Genomic DNA, 26,031 nt, shown 5'->3' on the forward strand with positions numbered 1-26,031 from the left:
TCTTTATCTATGTTTCTCTATTTAATTTTCTCTCATCTTCTCACTCTATATCCATCTCTCCATCACCCCCTTTTGATACCTTTAAATCTTTACATCACATTTCTTCTCTCATCTCTCTTTATATCTCTATCTCTATCTTTATTTATATATCGCTTTCTATGTCTATCTTTATCTTTATATATCTTCCTTTCTCATTTTCTCTTCTTTATATATCTATATCTTCCTTCCCCACTCCCTCCCTCTATATCTACTTCTCATTTCCATATCCCTTTGCTTCTCAATCTCCATCTATATACCTCTCTCTCTCTTATTTTTCCCTCTACATCTCTCCCTCTTTCTATCCCTATATCTTCCTATCTCTCCCCTTCACTCTCTTCTTTGCAATATTCCCCTCTTTATCTGTCCATCTCCCTCTATTTCTCTTTCTATCTTTATCTCACTATCCCCCATCTCCCCTCTCACTTCACTATATTTCTCTCTCTTTATGTCTATCCCATTGTCTCTACTTTCTCACTCTATACATCTATTCCTTCCTCTCTCAATAAGAATCTTAGAAGCTCAAGATTAATTAAAAACAATAAAAAAATTATACTATATAGATCCAAGATTCCCAACTATTTTCTAGTGTACCCTTCCTATCTATCTTTTTAGAAGTATTGAACATGACTATGGTATTAAAATAAATGGTGTGACGTGTCTTCTTAAATTGCTATCAACCACTATGAGCACTCAAATAAGATGAGCAATAATATTGACACCATTTGAGTATGATGTGACACAAGTTTTTTTTTTGTTACAATGTTGGTCTCTGTAGTGCCAACCAATTCTAATATGAAAGAATGAAGGTTTGTGAATGACATCATATTGCTTCAATTGTGGCACAATGTCATTTCACCTCCTAAAGCTTGAGTAGTGCCTTGCTCTACTCCATATCTTCTATTTTCCTTAATTTTTTGTCATTTGATCTCGATTTCTCCTCCTTTTCAAAGAACCTCTAAGGTTTCAAACCTTACACGTGCATGGTAAAAATTTATTGACAATTAGTCATAGAAAGATAAAATGTCTCACACTAGGCATAGTGTAAAGAAAAGTGAATCTCAGTAATTTGGCCAAGCATGGGTATTTGTTGGTTTACAACTTTTTTGTACTAGGTTTCTTTGAAAGGCATGATAGAGCTCCATGTCTGAGTGTTTGTAGAAGAGACAACCTTGAATATTTGTAACATGATAATGCGCAAAATAAACATTGCAGGGGCCATGGAAGGGAGAAGCACAAGCTCAACATCTGATGAAGCACAAAAACGATAGACAAATAGCAATCAATATGATCTTGGGAAAAAGGTTTCACACTCCACAACTTATATACTATTGGGCATAGAGGCAATCGTGGGAAAAACCCTTATCACTAGGCTATGGAACATAATAATCAACACAATTATATTTATTAATGGGACCTCCCCTATTTTTCAAAATTCATCTCGACCGTTGCAAGTCCTAAGGCAAAATCAACAAAGTATGGTCCATGCTTTCATTCCATTCACTTGAAGACAAACAATGTACAAATGTTCTCAATCATGACACCACATTGATAAAATATGCCAAGCTGCCACTTTGCACTTATGGATGTTTGGTAAACTGCAATGTGTTGCCAACTTGTAGTGGTTGTGGAATTGATCACTTGCCATCGGTGGTCTCACTATAGTCATAATAGGGGAACAACCCTTGATTGTTCTTAGGTGTGTTGACTCCTTCCCGTGTCCTATTTGTTTCCCATGACATCAATTGCCCCCAATACTGCATCAGGGAACACATATAAATTGTTAAGAGTAGGGGTCTACATAGGGCAATCAAGAATATATTTACAACCTTATCAGTTCATTAAACTGCTATGGTTTTATAGCTAGCCCTCTTAAACTTTCTATGCAAATAAAAGGAGCATAGTACAACCTATTTTGAAGATACGATGATGCACGATTGGGATGAATTACATGCTCGTACATGTCCATGTTAGTGTTTCAACCATTGATCTTTTATCTGAGGTTCTCCTTCTCATATAAGGAAATGCCTACGATGTAAATATTTTTTTTTTGATCACTTGATGTTCAATGATCTCTCAACACCAAAAAACCAAATCAACTTTAAGCTATTATAAGCAAGAGCTCCGATGGAGCTTGAGTCCTTGACCTATGTCAAAAAAGAAAGAAAAGTAAATTTGTACAATAGTTCAATCATAATTATTACTAAATAGGATAAAGTACAACAAAGATTAAATAAAAATAAAATTAAGCTTAGAATATATTAAATGGAAAAATAAAATAGAATCAAATTTATTTAAAAGTATATATTTTAATATATAAATAAATTATTTTATATATAATTAAAAAATATAAAATTAATTACATATTTTGTAGGAATACGAACATTTTGATAAAATAAATAATTTTCTAATATATATTATTTAACTATATAAATATTTCCATGTATATTCAAATACGATATTAAGACATTAAAATTTAATATATTTCTATTATATATTTTCCTTTAGGAATACAATTACATGTCACTCATTATGTTTTATTGAAAGCCATAAATGGCAAAGATGTTGGCTAAATTGCTCTTTAATTTGTGTGAGAGAAAATAGTTTTCTCAAATATATTATTGGTCGTGGAGGTTATACTGTGCAAGAGTAATCATTTTTGGGCAGACAATTGACCCCAATATAAGTATTGTTTGAAATCTACCATCAAATATTAGCCACAAATTAATGCATAACAAAGAGCCCCTAAATAGTTATCTAGCATTAAGACGCCCAAGGTAAAACATTTTTTGTTCAACTTCCATTTTTGTAAGAATTAAGGAAATTATAAGGTGTGTGGAATTTGTTAAATAATTTTCATCTAGTTATACGTGGAGCGGCGATGGAGATTCATTCATGATGTGGTATTTCAAAGAGGAACATGACAACAATAGTGCATGTTTTAGAACAATTTGAACAAGGCAATCAATCAGTGATCTTGTCCACAACATGCCCGAAACAAGATATAATGCAACATTGTATGACAACACTCCTAATGCGTGCAAACACCAAAATAATTAATATAAGTGTGACGTTAAATGGGCCAGTGGAAGTTACACTGAAATGATTAAAACTCTACATCGATAAACTAACAACCAAACAAAGTGCAACTACATTTAAAACAATAAAAAGAAAACCTAGAGAGAGGTCATTTGAAGAATTTAAATAAGCCTTGCTAAAGAAGCTTCATGTTTCCCACTATAAAAAGATGCCACAATAGAAGCCATGGTGGCTTTCAAATAGTGTATTGACTGAAACTCCATGGATGATCTCATCGGCCACAAATAGTGGTGATTGCCAATGGAAGTCACCTCCTTCATTCACATCTTTGCTTGTTTGCTTGTTAGGGTGTTTAGTTCATTAGAGAGGAGTTTAGGGAAAAGGGGTAGTGAGATCAATATGTGCAACATAATTAATATGAAGATAATGCTCCCAATTATTTGAGGAGAACAATGAAAATTGATTCCACCACAATCCCAATGTTGCCAAGTAGCTCTAGTTTTTTTTGCCATTCCCTCCATTTAAGATTATTCTTGTCCTCCTCCAATGCAGAGGAAAGGCTTCGCCTAATCAATGCGACAAATGCACCAAACACAACACAAAATATGTTATCACAGATCCAAATAACCAAGTCTACGGTTATTCTGTACATGCTCTAATATCCTTGTTTTGGCTGCCTCGCTTTATGCCAGCCTTGCTCGAGCTTCCATGGCGTTGCCGCTCTCTTCCTCTGCCACTCAGACTTTTTTAGATTCTATAAATTTGACCAAAGTTTCTAGAACATAATTTTGGATAATTTTTTGTTTCAATAAATCTGTTTTACCCATAAAGAAAATTCAAATCAGCCATCTGAAATAAAGAATTAATGAATACAAATTAATTTAAAAATAATTGTTTTTTCAACTATTCACCACTCCTTATGGACTAAAAACCTTACCAACTTATGGACTGAAAATTTTAACAACTAAAGAATTCTAATACCCCAAGGTAGCTGATCCGCTAACGGACACTTCCGTAAGTAGACCCCAAATAATAAATAGTCCGTATTCTTTTCCGTTGTTGGAATTCAAAGTAATTATGGAGAGGATAGTGGAGTCCCTGGAGAAAGCATACCAGTCCCTAGTTGCATCCGCCTCCTACGTCTTCGAATCCAACAAGCTCTCCGAGGGTGGGAAAACTGCTGCCACAGACGCCGCCCTGGAGACTTTCAAGCAGCAGTGGGAACTGTTTAAGGTCGCTTGCGACCAAGCAGAAGAATTCATAGAATCGGTGAGGCAGAGGATCGGCTCAGAGTGCCTTGTCGATGAGGCCACAGGAACCCTCGCTCATACTAACGTCGGCATTCCGCCTATCAGCGCCGTGCGCCTGGAAGCCATGAGCAAGGCCGTTCGTTTGCTCGTTATCGAGCTCCAGCAGCATGGCTCCGCTTCCCCAAATTCTGGCTCTTTCTCCTCTCACAATCTCCCGCCCCAGGGCTCCGCTTTCGATGCTCGATTTGGGGACGACGCCTCTCACTAAATCACTTTAACATTTTTCTCTGCTGTAAATAAGGTACGGGATGAAGATTATTTTGATGGGTAATTGATTTCTGGAAAAAATGGATTTTTCCTTTATTATGAACTGTCGGAATACTTAAAATTCTCTAGATTAGTTTTAGTTAACTAATGCTAAGTGCATACGCTGCGTAGGAATGAAAGCTTTCGGATCTATTATTTTTATTTGAAACGGAATTCAATAAATCTTGTATGAGTTTGGGGTTAGGGGCTCGAGGGTTTAGAAATTAGGGCATCGCCCTATAATTTAACTCGGACAAGGGCTTTACCATATGTCATGTCTTGAGTTATCGCCTGTTTTACTGCAGTAGGAATTTTGAATACGCGTTGTTCTTTTAGGATATTCTTCTTTAACAGTTGCATTGCAACCCCATCAATATGCTCCGAATACAAGAACATTTTTGCCCTTTTGACGACTAATAACTTGAACACCAGGACTTAGTTTCTTCATATCAAACGCACCTGACATTTACACTCTGCCTTGCCCTTTTGAGATATTATATAGTCATGGAGCAATAATCTGCTCTGCTTATAAGATTTGTTAAAGTTTGGTTCTTTTTGTTTTGTTTGCCAAACGCCCTTTTTTAACTCTCTCGCAATGCAATACTTACAACATTTGGGGAGATTTTTTTTCCAGATATCGTAGTTGGAAATGCTCTTCTAGAGATGCATCTCAACTGTAGAATCATTGACAACGCACTCGAGTTGTTTGATATAATTTCTCACATGTTGAAGCAATGAAATGAAATGATTGCAGAATGCTCACAAAATGGAATTTTCAACGAAGTATATGTATTTTTATCATTAGGTAAATTTGCTAGCATCCAGGCTTGTCCCCACACCCAGATAATATGGATCCAGTGTTTTACCTGCTTTCAACTCTGGGTCATGTTTCCTGGGGATTGGAAAGCTTGTTGTATTGTGAAATCTTAAACCCCATCCTCATACCATTTGGCTCAAGTAAATGCTTTTTAAAATATTGTTGCGTTTGGAATTTTTGCCCTCTACAAATAAGGAATCTCATCTCCTGCAGTATACAAATGGTCCAAACCCTCGAGCTAAGCACCCTGGCAGAAACCCAGACTCTGTATGTTCAATGGTCCTGTGGTTTGCAGCTTGGCGGCAAGAAAAATGACCCCAAAGTTTAACCAGCAGTCAATACCCTTAACAGCAAGCCGATTGGAAATTTTAATGAAATGTAATTTCAGCTTTTGTTTCTGATAGCTTGTTCCTTGCTTTTGGCTTAGTGGATTCAATGCTATACAATTGACTTGCAAATAGATTCTTGGCATTGTATTCTATGACATTTCTTTTGCAAAATTCAGGAAAAAGAAATTGAAAGTTTTATTAGTATTCACAAATGCTAAAAATCATTAGATGTTGGTATAATAATCTTTTGCATTGTACATATTGTTCATAATGATAATTCTAAATGCGTAGTAGGAATGAAAGAGTTCATGAGTTTATCTCAGAAGTTGTAAATGTTTTTCCACAAATTTTGGAACCTTCTGTTGATATCAACAATAAATTTGGCGTCCTGGTAGACTGTAATGCTCATCTTACATAGAATTCTTTTGTGGATAATAACAACCCGCGGTTAGTTTATTATCTTGGATTTTTAGTTTTTATTAGATTTTTGACAATAGAAGTCTGCTTTGTGAGCGAAATGATAATGATTATCTTCAACAATGGCGATAAGGCATTAAAATTTTGTGATTAGGAGTCATTGTTAGAATGGGATAACTTTGGTTTTGATTGATTAATTAGAATGTGTCTGCTTATGAGCAAGATAGTTTTTCTTTGTGCAATTGTAAATGTTTTCTTCTGTTTGTAGGAAATTTTGATGGACTTAATTTGAAATGCAGCTACAATCTTCAACGCTGATCTTTAGCATAGTAGTCACACATAGCTGCAATCTCTCAATATGTTAAAGATAAATTCTAATCACATAGATTCTCATAAAAAATGTTATCTCAGCATAACATATGGAATCACTCAACATGAAAAACCTGGAAAAATCACTACCAGCTTTTATCACAGATTCTCTCAATGTGATGCTGTCATGAAATCTCTTAACATGACAAGCCTGCAAGGCTCTTACACCACAGACTCTCTCAGTGTGATGCTGTCATGGAATCTCTCAACATGACAAGCCTGTAAGGCTGACAACTAGCTTACATCACAGACTGTCTCAACATGATGCTGTCATGGAAGATCTCAACATGACCTCCAATTCCCATCTCAGAATCTCTCAACATGATGACATCATGGACTCTCTCTACACGATGTTCACTATGATTAAGTGAAAGAGTTACCATAGCTGTACTTACAACTTTATGAATAAGAGCTCGTAATGAATAAGCGAGAAAATCATGGCCAAGACTCGTTACCTCAAGATTTGTACAACACAATCAACTTGTGACAACATTTGTAAAAATGACAGGGATTCCATAAAGACTCCCTCTCAATAGGAATAACTTTGATCATTACAAGAAAATAGCTGATTTAACTTCCCTCTAAAGCTGAATTTGTCTTTCTCATTTAACAACATCAATTCAGTCCCATGATTACAAGTCCCTATGTTATAGTCAGCATATAATCTCTCATCATCTTGATGCATACTACAACCAAGAGAGATTAATAAAATCAATCTATCATAAAAGATATATAGAGATAAATACTGAAAGAGATTACCATTCAGCCATTTCAAACTTATCTGATAGTTACTTTAGTGCAGTACTCATTACCTGTCACAAAGACTTGCCCACCAAGAGATAATACAATCACAATAAATTAACTCCTGTCAGAAAGTCCATATATGGCCATAAACTCTTGTGCTATACTCATCACCTTGCCTGCAGTGAAATTTGTTTCTAAATAACTAGAGAAACACCGTGGTCTTGCGAACTCCATCACAAGAATAATGAAAGTACAATGAACTTTGCTGAGAATTGGTGTCTTTTCTTATTGTTTTTATAAATGCTAATTTCTTTTTCTTCCATTGGCTCTTCATAATAATCACTTTGAACAAGTCAACTTCATATTTAGTTGCGGAACTTAAATGATGGCAGAGACCTTCTGCTCTCCTTCCTAGGCACAAATGAAGGCCAATTATTTGACTGCTCAAATTCAAACCACTGATTCTCCTTGCCCTTTACAATAGAGGGAGGACTTGTGAAGCTCCTAGAAGATGTCTCGGTGTAATTAGTCAAGGAACTGAAGATGTTGTTTGATCACTTCATATCTAATGTAGCATGGAGGATTTCCATACGCATGGCACACTATGCATCTTTCCTGCTGCGTGGATAGTAATTGTCCTTGCTTAGAGACCTATCCTTAGCCTTCACATATACTCAACACCAGTTACGTCATACTTGTGTAAAGCAAAAATTATAGTGAGCTCAAAAAAATAGTTCCCTTATACAAATACAGAGGATAACAAAAACCTTCGTGAATTGATGTTGATGAAGTAACACACTGAAATTGATACTTGCAATACTAATTGCAAGGTTAATGCAACGGTGAAAACAAAAGAGAATCACCACATATAATAAATGTTGAATGCCAAAAACTCGTTAAAATAAAATTGACGCTGTAGAAAAGGAGGAAGGTAAACACAAACAAGCAGATGCTTGATAAAAAAATAGTGCCATTTCACAACCTAAGATGGAGTTCCAATGACAATACAACTATGTACTAAAGTCACAGGAAAGAATGCAAAGAAAACACGAACCAATAAGGGAGCATAACTAATTTAATCTAGAGCAATATACTTTGAATGCATGAGTACAACTATGTGCATATACAAAGATGTCATGGTATGATAAAAAAAGTGTTGGAGTTTATATCTGCGATAGAAATATTTATCTCTAGGCGTTAATTTTGTTATGATCACCTTCAACTGAAAATGACATTTGTGATAAATTATAATATTAAATAAAGACATGTGTCATTCAACATGCATTAAGGCATGGAAATACAAAGAGGTGTAATTGTAATAAAGAGTCACCTTAAGATGGAATTTGAAGAGTCTCTCTTTAAGTTATATATCTCATCAAGTGATACGCATTTTACACTTGAATTTTATTATCAATAAAGTGATATTTTCTTGTGTGGTTAGGTTTTTCCCTTCATTTTAGAAAGGGTTTTCCTAGGATATTTTGTGCATCTCTTGCATCTTTTCTGGTTATTTGTTATTGCTATTTATCTTAATTTTTTGGGATCTAAATCCAACATGGTATTAGAGCCTAGTTGATAACTTCGACAAACACTAAATTCTTTTATAATTCAGTTGTTTGAGATTTCGTCAAAAACTTTGCAATCAAGCTCTGATACCACTGTAATTACCCCAATTGGTTATAACTTCGACAAATATCAAATGTTTTTATAATTCATTTGTTTGACATTTCGTCAAAAACTTTGCAATCAAGCTCTAATACCACTGTAATAATCCCAATTGGTTATAACTTCGACAAATACCAAATGCTTTTATAATTTAGTTGTTTGACATTTTGTCAAATACCTTGCAATCAAGCTCTATCCCTTGCCAAGTCGGACCTCAACTTGCTGATTTATAGCTCACGGAATAGTGTTAAACACTTCCAATACAATCTCTATGCTTGCTATTTGTGAGTTTCAGACTGATTATGCTTGCTTCAAATGATATGAAAGAGAATCTAAAAGGCTGTAATTGATTACTACCATATCTAAGCAAAAAACTAAATGCTTATGGAATTCTCTTTTGGCTTTTCAAAAACATATTTATAGATGAATTCTAATTGGAAAATGCGTGCTTACAGCCAATTGGTATTTTGTCAAACACTTGGCATGCATACTATTATGTTAATCATGAAAGATATAAATATGCTTATTACATCCAATATATACGGACCTACAACTTATCACTTCTTTAGTGAGATATTTTTTTAATTCAATGCCTAACTTAATATTCCAAGGCTCTTGACTTTGCAACCCCAAAATTTTGAGTACAAATGACATTCTAAATCTGATATAAAATGTGCATCTACAACTACCTTATGACAGCCACCTTTACAATGCCAAATGACCAATTTAAATGATGCAAATTGAAGGTAGAACTTGATATACGAATCGCCCAACGAAGGACATGAAATTGCAATCATAATCAAGCCAAGTTTGTAGCGCGGGTACTATAGCGTGGGTACTGTTCATGAGATTGTTCATGGCACTATTCACGACACTGTAGCATCCAACAATAAATGTATTCTCCAATTTAAGCACAAATGAAACGATTGAAGAATTTCTTCCAATTTGCAACCCTTCAGAGGATATTTCACCACCTCAGTTATGCTAATCTATGAGAGTTTTCGTTCCCAAAGACCAAGTAGATAATATGCAGAAACTTTTGGCTTTACAAAACTCATCAAATGCAAATGACAATAATCAAAGGATAAGAAAAAATCGTCTCATGTTAATTTGTTCTTTCCTTGTGGGAGCTTACTTACCGTTCTCCCCAATGTGGGATAAAAGATATTCTTATATTTGCACTTTATTATAATATGATAATATGAAATTATGCCCCCATCATAAAGTGCCAATCCTTAATAAAACCCTCTAGCCACCATATTAGCTTATGAAGGTCACAATAATAGGCTAATCTTTGAAACTTTGATGCTTCTAAAAAAATGGGGATATTGTAGTCCTCCCTCTCTAAGATTGCTTGTCCCCAAGCAATTCCTGAAACAAAATGAACATCACAGTCCACCTGGATCCCAAGGGTAGAATTGTGTACTATCCCTGCAGTGTACAAGAAACTCCTGTAGCACCAACTCCCAAACAATTAACATCACCATCAGAATCGTCTGAAAACTGACCCTGGGCGTTGATGAAGGCAATAACTCACCGAAACTCAACCCAATTGAAATACCAACTTTGTCCACATCCGAGTCCCATACTTACACCCAACTGCACTATGGAGACAATAACAACTATAGGTACCTGATACACTACCACCAACTCCAAACTCTGCCAAACTGTCTTGGGTGTGTAGATACTGCAAGGGGTGTAACTTGCAGTTATCAATCCCATATGCGAAAGATGGTGCTAACCCATCCCATAATGGATGGTATGAAATTGTAGCCAACCCACACCGACGTGAAACCAAGTCCTCTACCTGTGGGTCAAAAGAAAAGTGATGAGCACTCCTTAGAGTGTTATGTCGATAAAAACTCCCAATCTCTGTCAAGGGCTCATCATCAAGCTAGGAATCAGCAGACGGTTCCAATATCTGACTCCAAACCATTGAATGGGCGGAACCCTGGTCAATCCTCACAACAAATCCAACCACGATATCCCTATGGGGAAGCATAGTAGACAAAGTCTCTACAATCTTTCCCATCAACATCTGTATAACACGAGAGCCTTAAACGAAAGTACCCTCATATACTCTGTATGAATCCTCCAACACATTTGAACTCTCCAATAGATACTCCATGAAGGATTCTATATAGCATAAATTATATGTGGAAGCATCAACCTGCTCCCCTACAACCTATAATTGATCCCTCTGAAAATGTGGCACTGGTAATTGTTTCATGCTTTTAGCTGTATGAAATGAAGAAATAGATTTAATTCCAGTAGAAGGAAGCAAATCAACATGAGAGCTTGACTGTAATGATACTCTTACCTCATCGATACCAACTACACCCATATCTTGGACAAATGTATTTGCCACATCATCATGTGCCTCATTTCCAACCATGGAAGCAAACCTACCACCAACCTCAATATGTAACTGAATAGGGTTTAGGCCTGGTGTTGATTGTACTCACAACTCCACGGTAACCTCATCCAACTATGATTGTGACTCCTAAAGAGCCTATGCAGTATATTGAAGAGAGTCCAAAATCATCTCAAGCTCTTGAATGAGCTCAACTACCTCCTCTTTCCCCACCAACGTCTCATAACAAGTGCTATCCCACTCCAAAAGGTAATTCTTGTTAGTAATGAATTGAGAGTAACTATGCTTTGAGAGGCTGTCAACTATGCTTCAAGTTCCTGATAGCTTCTCGAAGCGCATCAACGAGCTCATCTGACACAGAAGCACCTCAACTAGATGTAGCTAGCATCTGACAAATAGCATCATAATGATGAAGAGATGAAGAAATGTCACTATTACTCACCTTCAGCTGATAAGTCATACGATGCCTTTGTAACCCCAGAATCCTATGCAAGCACTATGTATCACTAACTGCATTGTGATAGGAAATTGAATCAGAACTGCCCACCACAAGATTGCTCATACGTGTGCGATCATCTTCACACAACTTTGCATCCGAGATACAATTACTATGTACCTCAATCAACTCCTCATCCGAAGAAATGGAAGGCCTTGCAATATCAATCTCCCAGCATGTCTTAGCTTCCACTTCAATAGTAAGATCCACTAAACAACAATCCTGGGACTCATCCAAAACCTCCTCGGAGTCATCCCCCAATATTTGACAAGAGGTATCATACCTGGTGCAACTTACAACAATTTTCAACAAATCATAAAAGTTGTCCATACTATCTACATCCCCACCATCTGAGTCCTGGGACTCATCCAAAACCTCCTTGGAGTCATTCCCCAATATCTGACAAGAGGTATCATACCTGGTGCAACTTACAACAATTTTCAACAAATCATAAGAGTTGTCCATACTATCTGCATCCCCACCATCTGACACAACCTCAACTGCTATCACTTGACTCTGCACACATGACTTTATGCCAGACTGTGAATCAATAGTACTAGAGCATGAACAAACATCTACCGACTCTGCTCACCAACATCATTGCTGGGTGACTCCATACATGCATTGGTCCCACTTGAGGAAGCAATTGCCTCCTGTACTAAAGTAATACTATGACAACTCACATACAAATCTCCAATAATAATCCCCTCCTCGAGAGAGCCTGAGGTATCATTTGTAACAACTGCATTGATTGTCTGTGCACTAACTACAACATCTCTGGGAGCCTCAACTTGCTGAAGCTTAGTGCCACTATCCTCAGCTGCCACTAACACAACCACATGTCCTTGTGAAATAAGTCCATCGTCAACACTGCAAATAGGACTGATAGATGTGGTACTAAATACAGGTACATCTGCATCATAGACACTCGTTGGGGAAAACTAAAGCTTCCTTCCCTATAATCTCGATATTGGCCTTCTAAGGGTAGAAACCATATAACTTGCTACCCTCTCCACTGTCTCTGGATCCAACAAGCTCTTTGCCAACCTTTGTTGATGAAGCTTAAGTTTCTCCATACTTTCGCACAAACCATTCATTTTTTTTGGTAACTTCCTGATTACTCCATTGGCTTCTAGAACTACTAGTCCTTCTATGTCTGTTCATGGCAAAAATGCTAGAGTGCTGGTCACTCCAAAGGCAACAACAAATCTGAAAATAAAATAACTTTCCTCCCCCACAAGATGGTTTGTTCATGGGAAAAAAATGCTAGAGTGCTGGTCACTTGAAAGGCAACAACAAATCTGAAAATAAAATAACTTTCCTCCCCCACAGGATGGCAAGAAACCACTTTGTTACCACTTTGTTACCACTGTAATAACCCCAACTAGTTATAACTTCGACAAACACCAAATTCTTTTATAATTCAGTTGTTTGACATTTTGTCAAAAACTTTGCAATCAAGCTTTGATACCACTGTAATAACCCCCCCCCCCCCCAACTGGTTATAACTTCAACAAACACTAAATCCTTTTATAATTTAGTTGTTTGACATTTCATCAAACACTTTGCAATCAAACTCTGATACCGCTGAAATATCCTTTGACAATTCGGACCTCAACTTGCTGATTTACATGTCAAGGAATATTGTCAAACATTTTCAATACAATCTCTATGCTTGCTGTTTTTGAGTTTCAGACTGATTATGCTTGCTTTAAATGATATCAAAGGGAATCTAAAACCCTGTAATTGATTACTACTATATCTAAGCAAAGAACTAAATGCATATGCAATTCTCTTTTGGCTTTTCAAAAGCATATATGTGAATTCTAAATGAAAATTGTGTGCTTACAGCCAAATGATATTTTGTCAAGCACTTGGCATGCATACTATTATGTCAATCATGAAAGATATAAATATGCACATTACATCCAATATATATGGACCTGCAACTTATCATTCCTCTAGTGAGATATTTTCTAATTCAATACTTAACATAATATTCCAAGGCTATTGGCTTTGCAACCCCAAAAAACCTGAATACAAATGACATAATAAATTTGATATAAAATGTGCATCTACAGCTACCTTATGACAGCCACCTTTACAATGCCAAATGACCAATTTAAATGATGCAAATTGAATGTAAACCTGAAATACAAATTGCCCAATGAAGGAGATGAAATTGCAATCATAATTAAGCCAAGTACTGTAGCAAGGGTACTATCCACGACACTGTTCATGACACTGTTGCAACCAACAATAAATGTAGTCTCCAATTTAAGCATAAATGAAAGGATTGAAAAATCCCTTCCAATTTGCAACCCTTTAGAGGATATTTCACTACCTCAGTTATGCTAATTTATGAGAGTTTTCCTTCCCAAAGACCAAGTAGATAATATGCTTAAATCCTTGGCTCCACAAAACTCATCAATTGCAAATGACAATAGTTGGATGATAAGAAAAGAACCTCTCATGTTAATTTGTTCTTTCCTTATGGGAGCTAACTTACTTTTCTCCTCAATGTGGGATAAAAGATATTTTTATATTTGCACTTTATTATAATATGATAATATGAAATTATGCCCCATCATAAATCCCAATCCTTAATAAAACCCTCTAATCAACATATAAGCCTACAAGGGTCACAATAATAAGCTAATCTCTAAAACTTTGATGCTAAAACCATCTTTTCCAACGCAAACCTCCACATGGCTAAAATGACAACAGTAATGCTTCATATTTTTAATGACATCGTGTCTCCATAAATTTTAGCTCCGCCTGTCTCCCTTCGGTATTGTCAAGATCGATGGATTAGTTCTTGTGTCCTCTTTTAATCGAATGACATTGTCGTTATTCCTTTAGCGCTTCCTTTCCAACTCATACTCAATATATTGTTTGGGTTTTCATCATTGTGAGGACCATTTTTTTTTTTGGCGCGTTCTTTGTGTGATGATCAGGTGATCGTGTTGTGCTGTGATTTATTACATGAAACTCTAAATCTTCGTGCAGAATAGGAGTTTTATTCCATACTATTCGAGATTCAGGTTGTGAAAGTTCCATGAGTTTATAATCGACTCTAACTATTTGGCATAGGTTAGTAAGGACTATAATATGGAGGTGTAGGTGCAGTTTCATAGATCTAATCAGAGATGTGGATGCATTGTTTGTTATTGAATCTAATCTGTGTCTGTAGCAACAAAATGAGAAGTTGTAAACAATGGTATTACCGAAAACAAGAAATTTATGGCTTAGCCCTTTTAGGAGGGCTAATTGTAGTCATAAAGGATAATTCTAAGATAGTCCAACTACATGCCGCGTCAACAAGATGTAAGTTGCAGATATTTAATTCTGCAAGAGTTCTTTTGGCCTCTAATTTGTAGGATCGATTTGAGGAGATTGATTGACTTGGGATGGAATGATGAGGAAACTTTGATTTGCGCCGTGCAAGATGGGTCCTTCTATCAACATAACATTCACAGGGAGCTTCAACAACCCCAAATAAGCATGGACAAGGAGTGTTGGGAGTAGAATGTTATGTGCTATTTGGGGAAATGGAGTGGTTTGTCTTATAGATGCAAATCGATTTTTTTGTATTCTTGATTTGAAGAGTCCAAAGGCAATCAAGCGTGCAAATTTTAATCTTGAGGTGCCTCCACTGTCTATGACAGTAATTGAGCCTTAGTATGTGATGTATGGATTCTTCTTGCTATGAATGATTAGGTGCAAGATGCAGAGATAAGTATTGTATAAAATTGTAGAAATAAGTATTGCATGGTTATTTTTTTTAGTGTGCAATTTGGTTTGGTCTCTCTGATAGGATGATCTTATGAGGTACTTTCTCTTTTGCTTACTGGGGATGCAACAAGAAGAAATGAGGATATTGCCTTAATGATTCACATTTGTGCTCAAATTGAGTTTTTTGATTGAGAGGGAGAAGTTCAAACTTAGAGGGAGGTTACTGTTGTATATGAGAAATATGTTAGCAAGTAATACTAATCTATTCAAAAACAAAAGCATTAACTAAGCATAAAAACCATAACATATATGAGAGACAAAGTGAAACCCTCAAATGAGAATATGAGCCATAGAATGGCTCTCCCAATGAGGATGGTCACTTGATTTAGGGATGAGTCTAAGTAAAGGATTGGTATGTATGCTCAAACTTGCTCTATGCTTCAATGATGGGGATGAGTAAATGGCAAATTGGTAGCTTTGTGAGCTCTCAATTTGGCATTATAAGGGTATGGTTGATGGCTTTTGGTTTTCAAACTAGCATTATAACTTTGGCTTAAAGGATTGTGATGAAATGGCTTGGGAGGGGATTCAATTTATAGGCCAAGGGGTAGAGGGATGGATGGTTTAGATGCAAGGAGAGATGAAAGCTTAAGGAGGGCTAGGATGCACTCAAAGGAGAGCACATGGATTGTGCTTGTTTAGCACCAATGGGAAGGTGACACTTGTCACAAGGAGGATGAGTGTGAGAGGATAGGATAAGGGGTTGGTTAAAGGCATGATGAGGGAGATTGAGTATGGAAAAGGGATGTAAGAGTCATGAGTGGGCTTGTAAGAGTCTTTTATGGTTTGTAAGAGCACTCATGGCTTGGTGGTTGGGATATTTTGGAGAGGGGACCTTGATTTGGTTTAGGAAAGTCTTAAACTTGTTTAGGGAATGTGACAACATTAGGGGGTGGATTAGGCTTGGGTTTAGGATTAGATTAAGGATGTTAGAGATGTGCAAGTGGATGGCATTAATGAGGTTGGGTGAGTTAGTGGCTAAGCTAGGTTAGTATGGGTGGATGGGGTGGATTAGGCTAAATGGAGGATTAGGGATAGGTTAGGGGTTTTTAGATTTGAGGATTTTATTTATCAAATAGATTTATTTAATAAATGGGGATTTTGGAATTAGATAGGAGAATAGGATTTAATTGATAAATGATAGGTTATTTGATTTATCAATTAGGACTATAGATGATTAATTAAATTAATCAGCTAGGGAATTGCAAAGGATTAATTAAATAAGAATTTAATTAATGATGCCTTTAGAGATGGCTAAATTAGATTACCAAAGAGGTGTAATCAAATTTAGGTGTCTACAACTATTAGAAACAATAGTCTACCAAGATAATGGGGGGGGGGGGGGGGGTGAATCAGTTCTCCAATAATTAAAACATTTATCAACCTTAAACAATCATATCCATTCAACCAAAGTAAATAGTAATCATAATAAGATGCACATAGACAATTGCAACATATATGTTAACTAGGGAAACCCTTGATCAGAGGGAAAACCTCGGTGGGAATGATGCCCACAAGATGATGTACTAATATAAATATTCCTTATTAGAGGATGGGCCCTTTTAGGAGTCTATTACAACATTTAGTACATATGAGTCCCTGTTAGGAGACTTTGAATCCTTGTTAGAAGATTCCAACCTTGTTAGGAGTTGTAGAAGACAGAAGGACCCACTGTTCAAACAACTTCTAGGACAAGATCGCCGAACTCATTGTCCAACTGATCTCTCAACTATTCCTTGCAAAATAATTGTGTGTACTGTACTTTGACTTCTTTCCTTTGTCTTGTCAATCGGACCAATCACTGTCAAATCTTGTAGACCATGTCACAAACCTCGGATCTAAATATCAAACTTTAGATCACATAATAAGACCTCGGCAATGAAGTTTCTTTTACTTCCACTTAGCTCTGCTTAACTTTGCATTCCTCTCTTCAATCATTCACACTCTACCATACATACTCTATACATACTAATTACATGATAAAGGATAATGTCCTTCCTTTATATCGAATCTATTAAACAATTCCTTGAGTCGGCTGTTACACCTTCTCAATTAATTATTATAGGACCGCATCAAGAACACGTTACACTTAGTGATAACATTAATCTTTCACCTTGCAACTTGAATAACTTTCCGTACATGTAACATATGACGAGTGAGCTTGTCCATGTCATCACCAACATGTCTTCTTCACATCTTTAACTTTGGCTTATCGGAATAATAACTCTGCTAAGAGATATAACAAGTTTACCAGAACATGCCTCTATAAACTCTATTTAGAACAATCTTCACCTAAACTTGCATAACTTCTTTCAAACTTAATATCTCATGCTTCTGAGGTTAGCTACGTATACTAGACACATAGTTTAATCTCCCTTTAACCTCGCTACTGAAAGTACTCAACGATCTGTCCGTACCATCTTGATCTTTAACGATGTTCTTTTGTTAGATACCATAGAAAATTGCTATGTTGACATCAATGACAAACACGGTCATGAATGTAATAACATAACATCATGATAATGATCTAATCATGTTTTTACAATACTTCTCCATAGGAATATCATCAACATTCATGCTTCTAATAGTTACATCATTATCATTTGAGTCAATTGAATTCATCCTTATTGAGAGGGAATCCTTGTTTAGAGGTTTTTAAAATTAATCTTATGCATGCTATTAATGAGTTTTGATTAAGTAAAAACATGTTTTAAAGGACCCGAAACCTTTTACGAAGTATCAAAAAGTCTTAAGAGTAAAACAAAAGAACTAGCAGCATAGAAGTCTAAAACGAAACACAAAAGGTCTAACAACAAAGTTCACAAACTAATAGGCCTCATAGAGATCAGAGACAAACATATAAGCAGGAGGCCAACCAAAAACGAAGCTGAAAAAAAATTGCAATAGGACAGCAAAAAACCAACACTCGAACAACTAGATAGTCTTCAGCAGGTTAGTAGCTTGATTTGCTAGGATGTGCATGTTCTTCGCAGTAGCCTTCATTTCCTCCATCTTGTTTGCATCCCCGCCCTTCTTGGAATGAGCCCTTGTGCGCTTACTCAATCCCTGACTCTCGATCACAATAGCGGAATCATGCCCTTTATCCTCCTCGAACTTTTTTAGAGCATTGCTGAAATTATCTGCCACTATCTTTAAGATGTTGCTATTATGATCAGCCATCTTCTTAATCATCTTTTCAATATTACCCATTTTGGCCTCCAGGCTGTCCATCCTCTTCTGAGTATCACTAATAGCCTTCTCCAAAACAATGTTTTTATCTTCAAACATTGGGACCTTTTTCATTAGATTTTTTACCTCTTCAGCATTACCTATTACTTCAGATAGCAGATCAATATGTTGACCCAAAGTGTGTTCCCCTTTGGCTATCTTGCTGATCTGCTCAATTTCCTTAAAAATAATCTGCATTTGTTTTCTTAGGTTACCAACTTCCTTTAGAATGGTCCCAGGATTACCCATAAGCCCTTTTTAAAAACCCATCTCCCCCTCATCCTTGTTATGACCAGGGGGTTGTTCCTTCCCACCATAATCCTCTTTGTCCAGAGCCATATTCTTGGAAAAATTCTCAACCCCCTCCTCTTGAGCCATCATCGTTTTTCTTTTCCTTTCCATTCTGTGAATAAGAAATTCATCATTTGAGGGAACCAAAACCCTATCCTTGTTCTGGCTCCTATTACTTGAACCCTTTCCTCCACTTCCTTTCTTCTGAGAGCCTCTCTTTAGTCCCTCATCTATGTTACTATCTCGGTCAGAATCACTCCCCTTAGCTTTCTTATTCTTCTTCTGAGAGCTCCATCCAATACCCCCTTTAAAGCTCATATTCCCCCCCCCCCCCCCTTCCACTTCATCCTTAGTGTACATATCATAGCTTTTCTCCAAGACACTGCCCTCTATATCATACTCAACTACCTTGAAACTATGCTTGGGTTTGTACACCTTTTTGGACTCTAATAAATTCTTAATGAGTTCCTTTACATGTGAATAGTTATTAATATTGGGACTCTTGATAGAAACGAGTGTTAGTTGTGATTGTATTTCTTGCTTATTACGAGTTCTTATTCATTTGATTAGAGTTATAAGGTCAACTTGATAACTCTTTTAATGTGGGAGTGAACATGTTGAGAGAGTCCATGATGACATTACGTTGAGATATTCCTTGATGCAAGTTGGAAGTGATGTTGTGAGAGTCCATGATTGTGTCATGTTGAGAGAATCCGTGATAAAATGCTGGTTGTAAACCTTACTAACTTGTCATGTTGAGCGATTCTATGATAGCATCACTTTGAGCAAGTCCGTGATGAAAGCTGATTGTGATTTTTGCAGGTGTGTCATGTTGAAAGATTTCATGAGAACATCATGTTGAGCGAGTCTGTGATGAAAGATTGAATGTGTTTTTTACAACTTTTTTTATGTTGAGTGATTCCATGATTATAAACAATTAGCATATTTTTTTCTTAGTGTCATGAGAGAATTTGGTTGTATTTCTTGCAGGATTTTCATGTTGAATGATTCCATGAAATTTTAGAGGATCTGTTTGATTAGATTTTATCATTGACATTTTGGTTGCAGCTTTGTGTAACTATTCAGCTTAAGATTTCTCTCTCGCTAAGAGGGAGTGTTGGAGTTTATAGCTGCGATAGAAATCTTTATCTTTAGGCATTAATTCCATTATGGTCATCTTCAGCTGAAAAGGACATTTATAATAGTAGATAAAGACGTGTCATTCAACATGCATTAAGGCATGAAAATACAAAGAGGTGTAATTGTAATAAAGAGTCACTTATTGCGAAATTGGAGAGACCTTCAGTCGCAATGTGAAAAGTCTCTCTGTAAGTTATATATCTTGCATCAAGGGATAGGCATTGTACGCTTGAATTTTATTATGAATAAAGTGATCTTTCTTGTGTGGTTGGGTTTTTCCCTTCATTCTGACAGGGTTTTCCCAAGATATTTTTGTGTCTCTTGTATCTTTTCTAGTTATTTGTTATTGCTGTTTGTATTACCTTTACCCATACTTAACACCGGTTACTTCATATCTGTTTAAAGCAAAACTAACAGTGAGCTCAAAAAAATAGTTCCCTTATACAAATACGGATGATAACGAAAACCTTTGTGAACTGATGTTGATGAAGTAACACACCGAAATTGACACTCACAATCCTAATTGCAAGGGTAATGGAATGGTGAAAACAAAAGAGAACCACCACATATGATAAATGTCAAATGCCAAAAACTCGATAATATGAAACTGACATTGTAGAAAAGGAGGAAGGTAAATGCAAACATGCAGATGCTGGATCAAAAAATAGTGCGATGTCACAACCTGGGATGGAGTTTGAATGACAATACAACCATGTACTAAAGTCACGAGAAAGAATGCGAAGAAACCATGAACCAATAAAGGAGCATAACTAATATAATCTAGAGCAATATACTCTGAATGCATGAGTACAACTGAATGCATATACAAAGATGTCAGGGCATGATTAAAAACTATCATAACAGACAAAAGAAAATCAAGTTGGAACATTAATGCCAGATAGATATGCAATCCACGATGAAAATAGAAAAGAAGTGGAGAAAATGAAAGATAAATAAATTCTGATGTTACGACCAAAGAAAACACATCTTGCAACTTTTATAGATGGCATAAAAAAAAATGTTTTTGTTTGTGAGAAATCTGAATCTTGACTTGACCAGCTCAGATTATATTGTGAACCTTGTATCAGTGGCCGAAGCAACGGTTAATACTCAATCGCCTGTGCATACCTACTCGCACATCGCACACATTGAAGGGCATATCCACTCTTGGCTCAGCAATCACATTTGTTATCACTATTATTTTTTCTTAATTTTAGACTTCCTATCTCTTCCACAACCCACAATTGAAGTTTTGGACCCCTATCTCCCTAATTGTCATAAGGTAGATCTGCACACTCCTAACTCGGGTTTCTACAAGTATCATGATAGATATGACATTCTTCTATGTTTCTCAGCTTGAATTTGCAGTCTTTGTTACACTTACTACAAAGTGTAAATTCATCGTGGTGACAATTGTTTATTGTGACCCTTTTGGATGCCTTTGCCATTCCTCGATACCTTAGTGTAAAATTTGAGGAACATTGTTTTTGACAGAGGAACTTTCTCATCATTAATTATAATCAAGGTTGCACGGGTACGTGGGTACGGGAACGGGTACGGGTACGCATACGCATATTTTTCAAAATAGGGGACGAGGGTACGTGTGTATGCCTATTTTTTCTATATAATTAATATTTTATAGAAAATATAAAAATCAAAATATATGTCATGAGTCATGACATTGAGCATTCAAAACAAGAAATTTGAAATATATATATATATGCTATTGCTGAATGTTTAATGTTTAAAGTATTTTTCATAATAGGGGACGGAGGTACTTGGATATGTCAAACTTATTTAAAAATTATACCTTTATATTTATAAAACATCTGAAATTATGAGTCATGACAATGGTTTTTCAAAACAAGAACAGTGATAAAGTTTGCAAATGTAATGTATTGTTTTCAGTTTCAGATTTGCTATATGTTTGAAATAATAATACATGATAAATGCGTAGATGCATAACAAAGAAGGCAGACTTTAAACATGAACAAGAGGATCCTAAATCATATAACAATGACACATTGCAAATGATAAACTTATGACTTGAACAGTGATAAAGTTTATTGTTAATGAGTATCAAAGTTTCAAACTGATTTGGTATTGAATTACATTTGATAAACAACAAGCTAATACAAAAAAAAAAAAAAAATCAGAATCTTAATCAAGGTCCTTAGCTATGATGCTCTCCACCGAGTACCCGGTACGTGGGATATGGGTACCCAGTACTTAGGTACGTGGGTACTCGGTGGGTACGAGTACCAGGGGTGTGGGTACGAGTACCCATGCAACCTTGATTATAATCCATAAATTGTCTTTCCACTTACTTGCATTTTCATGCCCAGCATGCCTTTCAAATACAAATGGATTCAATTCACCTATGTCACAACCAGGTGCACATTCACAGAGCACCTTAAAATCTCCTTTCTGATAAATTTTTAACCTGCCAACTGTATTTCTGTACTTAATGCATGTGCACCCACATCTCATCTCAATAAACCCATTTCCTTTCTGGAATTCTAAACCTTGTCCAGATCTTTATCCTTGAGAAACTCAAACTCTATACCAATCCCATTTCCATAGTCCTCCATTACAATAGATTCTTCATGCTTCCTATCTTCAACTTCACACCATTGCCATTTTCCTTGCCTTTCTTTAATATCATGTTAAGATTCACCCATAAATAAAGATAAACAACAATAAGGGAGAGCTAAATAGGTACAAGAGACACACAAGATTATCTTAGAAAAAACCCTTCAAGTGGAAAACCCAGCCACACGACCAAAAACATCACTCTTATTAATCAAGAAAAGGTTCAAGTACAACGCTTTTTGCTTTGTGTGTAATACACACACAAGGCAATCATACAAATATATAGAGTTTGAGAGACTCTTTACATCACGACCAAGTCTTGTCTCTATGCTTGACGCATGACACATGTCACTATATTTATTATTCCCTTAATTATTATCACAAATGTCTTCTTCAGCTGAAGATGACCATAACTGTTATAACGATCATATTTCTAAAAATCAGAGATAAATATCTATATCGCAGCTACAATCTTCTACAACTGAGACCCTCTCTAGATTTGCTGAGTGTTAATGACCAAGAGTACTGGAATGTTTTAGGGGTAGTGCTCTTTTGATAGAGAGATTGATATAAAGCTAAAACCGTGATTTTGAAGAAAATCACCAAACCCTTCACAGATGAGCACTACCCCTCAGAATGAAAGTATATAAAGCATCTTTTTGGGAAAAAAAAACAATAAAAACCCTAAAACAGAAAACCTTACATAAATTTTTGTGGAAAATATTATAAAATTTAGAAAACAAAACCCCACAGAAGCAAACAATTAAAAAACCCAGCAAAAAATGAAACAATCGGACACGATTTTTGAGGTAAAAAATCGATTAAAATACATCACTAGTTTTTATGGCGAAAAATTAGAAAATTTGACAAATAATTTCTATATAAAATTATGCACTAGGCACAGATTTTGTGGTGATCAATCTTGAGACAAACATCTGCAGGTTGTTCAAAGACTTAGAAACTCTAGGATGTAGATAATTAGAGCTCATGAAAAAAACAGAGATCACAACCTGTAATGCAGAAACAAGACAGGAACCCTAGCAGAAAAAATGCCAAGGAATTATTTCATAACCCTTGAACTAAGGCACCAACAAGAACACAAATCATGCGTAACAAAAGAACTAGATCATGTGGATGAAAGAGGCCCTTGTTGCAGAAGAAGGGAAATATGCCCAACATTAAAAACACGCAGAGAACAATACTTGCGGGTTTGAAAAACACACTCGTGGACATTAGCAAAGGTGCAAAACCCAATCAAAATAATGTAAGCTCACCAAAATAATGAAGTTGCTGCAAAACCCTTTTCTATTGATGACATGCTGAACACAGTCACGGGGTGCATGTGAACACGGAGACAAAAACCCTTTTCAGTTTGCAAAAAAAACAAGCGCTGAATCTGAAAATGTTGGCAGAAGAACAGATTTTTTTCATGTTCAGGTATAGTCTTGTTCATACTTGGGCCAAGAAAACCATGCAAAAATGAAGACAAAAATTTAACCATGCAATTAGCCCGTCTTAAACCAGCTGCTGTATGTAGTGACAGTTAACATCCACATGCTTGGTTCGTTCATGGAAGATTGGATTTCGAGCTAACTTGATAACACCTTGGTTATCAACAAACAGACTTGTCTGGCCTGCTTGTAACATTGCATATTCCCAAACATCTAACGAAGCCAAACAACTTCACAATCGGCGTTGACTGTCCCTTTGTATTCAGCCTATGTAGAGGAGAGAGAAACTGCTTGCTGCTTCTTATTGGTCCATGTGATGACACCGAAAACCAAACCGAACACATATCTAGAAGTTGACTTTTTTTATTATTAACAAAACTTGCCCAGTCTGAATTTGTGAACCCACTGAGTTTAGGATTAGAACCCTGAGGGTAAAGAAGTCCATAATTAGTAGTTACCCTTAACATAACGAAGCACATGTTTTGTTGCCATCCAATGATCAACCTTAGTAGCTGTCATAAAATGTGAGATGTAGCTGACTTCGAAGCTGATATCAGGTCTAATAGCAGAAGGGTAAATGAGGTTGCCTGCTAGTTGCCTGCATGTAATATCATCAATTGGAGGAGAATCAAACTTGGCTGATAATTTCATACCTATCTCTGTGGGTGTAGATGTAGGCTTGCAATCCTACACACAAAATTTGTCTAACAAAGCGTTGGCATATTTGGATTGATAAATGAATATACCAATAGATTGCTGCGAAACCTCAACACATGCAATAATGCATGAGCCCAAGGTCAATCATATCAAAAGACTGGCATAAGCTTTGTTTGATTCCCGGAATCGAAGACATTGATCAAATCATCCACATGAATGACCAGAAGGATGATGTCACTATCAATAGTCTTGATGTACAATTTCAATATGAAGAAACTCCTCTTGAAGCTTTCATCATTGAGGTACTTATTAATTTCATGTACCATGCCCTAAGGGCTTGCTTCAAACCACAAAGAGCTTTCACCAGTCTAAGAACTTGGTGTTCTTTTCTAGCAACCTTGAAACTAGGAGGTTGCATCATGTAGACCTCTTCTTGTAGGTCACCATTCAAGAAAGCACTCTTGACGTCCATTTGATGGACCTTCTAGCCAAATTGTGCTGCTATGGATTGTTCTCATCTTTGTAGTAGGAGCACAGGTCTCCTCATAATCAGTGCCTTCATTGAGAAAAGTCCTTTGCAACTAAATGAGCTTTTGTATCCATTTGCAACCAATGGGTTTCTTCCCTTTTGGAAGATCAGAAAGGACCTAGGTGTTATTCTTTAGTAGGCTTTGGTGTTCATGGCTTTGGAATTCCTTTAGCTTTGGAATATGTTTGAGGTTGAAACACACTATGAATGTTGGCCATAAGAGAAAAGTTAATTGACTCTGCAGATTTGCTCTTTTTCCACACAATTCGCCCATCAATAAGCCATCATCTCGAAGATCAACAAGTGTCTTAGCCCACCATGTAGGCCAGAGAGGAGAATGACGAACATTATTTCAGGAGATGCCCTATGATTAGGTTCCTCATTAGAAGAATCGAGATGAACTCAAGTGAAGCATCTGCATATCTAGGTGATCCTGTAGGAGAAACCAAAGCTGTCTGTACATGAATCACTAGTATAATTGGAGCCCTCTCATTAGGTGGGCCTAA

General features: G+C 36.3%; 1 protein-coding gene across 4 annotated transcripts in view; it reads left to right on the top strand.

The window, feature by feature from the left end:
- The first annotated feature begins 4,074 nt into the window (after window positions 1-4,074).
- MED32 (mediator of RNA polymerase II transcription subunit-like protein) overlaps window positions 4,075-26,031 on the top strand; it is a 35,381-nt gene continuing 13,424 nt past the window's right edge. For 3 of the 4 annotated variants that reach the window (XM_089792906.1, XM_089792909.1, XM_089792907.1), the window contains exon 1: window positions 4,121-4,626. In XM_089792906.1, coding sequence (XP_089649032.1) covers window positions 4,153-4,593 — 441 coding nt within the window. In that variant the 5' untranslated portion in view covers window positions 4,121-4,152 and the 3' untranslated portion in view covers window positions 4,594-4,626. Of the gene's footprint in view, window positions 4,627-26,031 lie in introns of all 4 variants that reach the window. The other variant, XM_089792905.1, reaches the window with a different exon arrangement.

This window comes from Cupressus sempervirens, chromosome 7 (assembly GCF_028749045.1).
Source record: "Cupressus sempervirens isolate cs-2001-9-10 chromosome 7, ASM2874904v1, whole genome shotgun sequence".
NCBI lineage: Eukaryota > Viridiplantae > Streptophyta > Pinopsida > Cupressales > Cupressaceae > Cupressus > Cupressus sempervirens.